The sequence below is a fragment of the Montipora foliosa genome, chromosome 6 (genome assembly GCF_036669935.1).
Source record: "Montipora foliosa isolate CH-2021 chromosome 6, ASM3666993v2, whole genome shotgun sequence".
Lineage (NCBI taxonomy): Eukaryota > Metazoa > Cnidaria > Anthozoa > Scleractinia > Acroporidae > Montipora > Montipora foliosa.
The window spans coordinates 64,280,151-64,285,369 of record NC_090874.1 but is presented as its reverse complement, the minus strand read 5'-3'; the positions used below and the strand labels follow the sequence as shown (position 1 = coordinate 64,285,369).

General features: G+C 40.8%; 1 protein-coding gene across 1 annotated transcript; it reads right to left on the bottom strand.

Annotated features, from left to right (window-relative positions):
- Nucleotides 1–2,373: 2,373 nt before the first annotated feature.
- LOC138005904 (enolase-phosphatase E1-like) lies at nucleotides 2,374–5,219 on the bottom strand. The gene is made up of 2 exons (XM_068852077.1): nucleotides 3,374–5,219; nucleotides 2,374–2,499 (listed from the first exon to the last, which is right to left on the bottom strand). Exons 1-2 carry the CDS (start codon nucleotides 5,105–5,107, stop codon nucleotides 2,374–2,376), a joined length of 1,860 nt encoding a protein of 619 aa, XP_068708178.1. The 5' UTR covers nucleotides 5,108–5,219.

Genomic DNA, 5,219 nt, shown 5'->3' with positions numbered 1-5,219 from the left:
TCAACTTAAACGTCTTTGGACAAAAATCAAAGCTCACAATTTTGCCAGTAAAGTGTGAAAGCAAACACACTTTCAAAATCTAAAGAAGACAAGGAAGTGATTTTTTGATGATAGTAGCACTTTAAGGAACGACCCCATTTTAGCTCCTAATTTTTAACGCAATTCGAGCCTAGGCTCCCTGCTCGACAAATCCCGGGCGACAAATATGGCGGACACCGTTGACGGAAAACCGAAATAGGTCATGTCGACAGTCACTGTCGACATGACCTATTTCGGTTTTCCGTGGTGCATTCTGGGACGATGTTGCGTTTAAAGTCAACTGCAAAGGTGTTTACAAGCACCAACTCCGACAAAATTCGGGCAACAATGATACGTTAAAAATCAACTCGTGTAACATCACCTTAACAACGACGTGAAATCACCAAATTTGAGGTTTTGACAATAACGCGATCTAACAAATGTGAACCTTGCATTCTCTATTTTGACTCTAAAGCGGCCGTTCCTGCCAGTTTAGTTTTAAGATACTTGGACCAAAGAATGAAAGTAAATGACGAGCAGGTAGATGACGTTGAGGAGTTTTTGTACCGAGGTGCACTGCTGGATAAAGAAGGCGGGGTGACCAAAGACATACAACAGAGACTAAGTAAAGCCAAACAAACTTTCTACAGGTCGCGAAGAATTTGGGACTGTAGCGAAATTAGCAGGAAGACGAAAGTTAAATTGTTCAAAACAATTGTCAGAGCAGTTTTGATGTATGGCTGCGAAGCTTGGAAACTAACGAAAACAGAAGCAAAGAAGCTGGACGCTTTCCAATACAAATGCATGAAACGCATACTGAGAATAAGATGGCCACGGACCATCTCGCACCAACAAATCCAGGAGACCACAGGAGTGAACAGAACGAGTGATGAGATCAGATGTCGAAGATGGAATTGGATCATATATTGAGGAAGAACAGAGAGGAGCACTGTGTTACAGCATTGGAGTGGAGGCCAGAGGGGAGGAGGAGACCAGGTCGACCAAAAACAGCATGGAGGAGAATGGTTGAAGACCAAAGACGAGTAGCTGGGTGGCAATCGTGGACGACTGTCAGAGCTTTAGCAGCAAACCGAAGTGGATGGAAAGAGAATGTCAAACCCTTATATGCCTTATGGCACGAAGAGATATAGAGATAGAGAGGACCACATTGTGCGATGTGAACGAGATGGAATAATCGCGGAACGATAGTGCAATGTCACATTTTGAGGTGAAGGTTTCGTCGACGTCGCCGTCTTAGATTTTAAAGTTCGTATTTTTACCCTCAAATCACTCGTTCTAACTTATTTTTAGGATAATTCGTCCACCTTGTACGACTTGAATAAGATAGAATAATCGCGAAAGACTTAACGATGGTGCAGTTTCAGTTATGTTTTGAGGTGACGTTTTCGTCAACTTTGCCGTCTTATATCTTTAAGTCCTTAGTGAGAACGCTAGACACACAATATCCAAGATGGAAAATTTAATAAAATTGCACGTGTTGGTTTTCTTATTAGGACCCGTCGACACGTTTCCGGATATTTTCGAAAACGGAGTGTTTTTTCTCCCCGTTTTGCCTCAAGTCCCCACGAATTCTGCGCGGCGTTTTCCGTCACCGAAAACAAAGGTTTTGGAAGACACTCTGCAGAGTTACCGTAAAGCTTTTTGAAAAAGGAGGGTTTATTGTATTCGTGTGAACGGGCAAAAACGGACTTTTTCGAATACAAGGACATCCGATGCTTGTGATAGAGAGCGCATGAACACGCATGCTCTATTGCTGGAGGTTAGCGCTTTCGAATCCTTCTCGCGTATTCGTGTAGACGGGCAAATTTGATTCGAAAACCGGCTCTACTTGTGGACGTAGATTTTTTCGTACACGGAGGAAAATTATACGTTTTCGAAAATATCAGGATACGTGTGAACGGGGGCTTAGTCGAACAGATACAACAAAACTAGAAAATACAATGTCGAAGGGGTCAGGAAAGATATAAAATTATAGTGGCAACCGTACTATGAATTTGTTCAAACGTCTACAAAATAATATACTTTTTAGTGTAATCATGACTAAAACCAGTTAATGCTTGATGATCTTTTATAAAGAGCCTTGCATATATAGTAATTGTTCATCTGGGATCGAATGTAGTAGAATTATACGCTATTCACATTTCACTCAACGGAAACAAAGAGTTACAAATTATTTTTCGTCTTCCTTATAGTCCACTTTTGACCTCGGAATTACTAAAAAGCTTTTACTTTTAAGATTATACCTAAAATGATTGAATCTAAAGTGGATACTGTACTCTCCATTCCGCTTCATAATCATTTGGCCTCAGTCTCTAGTTCATCCTCTTGGTCTTGTTACAATTGAACCACTGTAATATTGCGTTCTTCGTTCAGCATAGGTTTTTTCTGGATTTTCCCGGTGGCTGGTTTTATACTTGGCGGTGCTGTCACCTTAGCATTCTTCGCAAGAACCGAAGGCGACTAACAAGAAGGAAAGACAAAATCATAAGATAACCAAGCGCGCTCGGAGCACCAAAATATGGTAACCCATTTGGTTTGGTTATGACGTCATCGGACGACCATCCGTCTCCACGTTCAACTTCAGTTTCATGTACGCGAAATGTCGCAATGCTGGAACCCGCGTTTTTTTGCGGCGGGAGGTTGCATTCCCGAAATGTTTCCCGAAAACGAGGAAAAACTTTGTTGATAACATGAAATACCAGAAATCCAAAAATGGGTCAATAAATGGTATTGGTATATTCACAGAAGTGAATAGTACTTCTTGAGCATTTTGATTGGCTGAGCTCGGAGATGAATAGCAAGTACTATTCACCTCTGAGCCAACGGAGAAAAACAAATGGCTTCCTTTTTCATCTCGGTTACCGAGGAGCAAATTTTATCAATATACTCGAGTGATTATTCAACTTGTGCGGTATACACTGAAATTCCACTTCGGTGAATAACTGTTTAAGTGCTTGTCACCTCAACACAATTGTCCACTTTATTTATTTTCCGAAATCGTCCCAAGTACATCGTGTTGTTTTTAGAACCTTTTGATTGAAATTGCACTTTGTTATTGGCTTTGAAAAAGGGGAGAAGTGGTAATACTTTTATCCATAACCGAGCAATGAAGGGAAATGGGTTCGATACCGTCACAGACTACTTTGCATCGTGATAGTTCTTTGAAAACAGCGATGCAAATTAAGTTGTGACGTCAACCCGGCATCGAACCCGTATTCAACAAAAAAGTAAAATTTCAATCAAAAGGGTCTAAAACAACACAATGTATTTGGGACGATTTCGAAGAATACATAAAGTGGAAATGTGTGTTGAGGTAACAAGCAGTTTAACTAACCTTCGCTGCTTCTGGTTTCAATTTAATAACAACCTCTTCCGTTGGAGCCTTCTCTCTCTGCTGTGTTTCTTTCTTACTTGACAAATAGTCCCCTTTTTCTTTATCTACCGAAACCACTTCCACAGTGACCTTTTCCACTTTAATCACTATCTTATCAGGTTCAGCTGCCATTGTTGTTGGTGATTTTGTTGACATTAGTTCGGTTGCTTTCCTTGCTTCAGCTACTATTGTAGTATTTTCTGTTGATTTCGATACAGGAATCGCCTTTGTTGTCTCTTGTGGGTTGATTACGTTGTCGTCATCATTCAATACACTTTCACTTAATTCTGCTAGTTCGAGTTCTTCAAGGGACATCTTTCCTTTTGATTCGTTTTCGGGAGCGTTGATCTGTGCTTTTGATTCCTTCGGTGATTTAGTCGTTTCCACCAACTCTTCTGTTGAGGATTTACTCAGCTTAACTGTTTCAGCGAGTTGAGTAGGAGACATCACATTTGTCATTTTCGTTTTACTTCTTTCTTCTTGAAGAGCTTTGTCGAATTCCAGTGCAACCTTCTTTTCTTCAGCAGCTTCTTGCTGTTGCTCTAGCTCGTCTTCAAATTTTTGTTCATCTTGTTGTTGGTTTTCAGTCCTTAGCGAAGTATGTTCTAAGATTACTCCTGACCGACTGACGTCCCTAGGGAGATTTTGGGCCTCAGTTTTTTTTTCACCACTGTGCATCAAATCTTCCTCTTCTGAGCTTATAATTATAGCTTTCCCTGTTTTCTCGGGGTTCAAATCTTTAGTTCCTTGGGATTTCAAAAGCAAATTGCTGCTGGCGTCTTTTGGTTCATCAGAAAGTACCTCAGGTTCCCTTTTTTCCACTCTCACAGTTATTTGTTCAGTTTTATCGTGTTGAGTAATCTCTTTCAATTCCTTTTGTTCAAGGTCATTCTCTTCTGAATTGTCTTGTGGTATTTGGTTCCTTTTGCTTTCAGGAGCGTCTTCTTGTGGTGCACTTTTAACCTTTTCCACAGTAATCGTAGCTTTTCCCTCTGTTTCTTTCAACTCCTCTTCCTCGAGGACTTTATCTTCTAAGGATTCTTGATGTCTGATTTGGCTTCCTTTGCTCTCAATTGCTTCTCCTTGTGGTGAATTTTTCACCTTCTCCACTGTAACCGTCACCCTCTTCTCCGCTTCTTTCCCGTTCGTCTCAAACGCTTTTTCGGTGTTTCCCTCCTTCCTTTCAACTACCACTGTGAATTCTTGTGGTTTGCTTTTCTCGTTTTTCTCCTTTGTCACCAAAACATTAAGTGAGGTCTTGTCTATGCCCATGGACTGTTCAACCTCACTCTCGTTTTTATTCCTGTCCAACTTCTCCACTGTCACTTTGGGAATACTAGAGTCTTGCAGTTTTTCAGCCATGTTTAGGTTGACCATATTATTTTGGGTTTTTTCTTGTTTAGCAATTTCTATATTTTCTTCCTCTCCTGCCCCAACTCGCTCAAGATCCTCTTCTTCGTCGTCGCCTTCATCGTTTGCTAAAGCTTCCACAGACCCTTGTATAGGAACTGGTTTTCTTTCTTTCTGCTCTTTCACCTTCAGTGTTACCTGATTAAATTTCGTTTCGTTACTTTCTTTCCCATCACTTTCAAGGTCTTCCTCCTCGTTCTCTTCCTCATCGTTTGTTACAGTCAACAAAGTTTTCTGTTCTAGTTCATTGGCTTTGTCTTTCGACTCCTCTTCTTTAACGGTCATCTTCTCAACGGTTACTTTGGGCACTCTATTGAGATTCTCCTTGCGTACGCCGTTGTCTGTTCCAGCCTGAACATTTTCGTTCTCTAAAGAAATCTTCTTAACTGAGATTCTC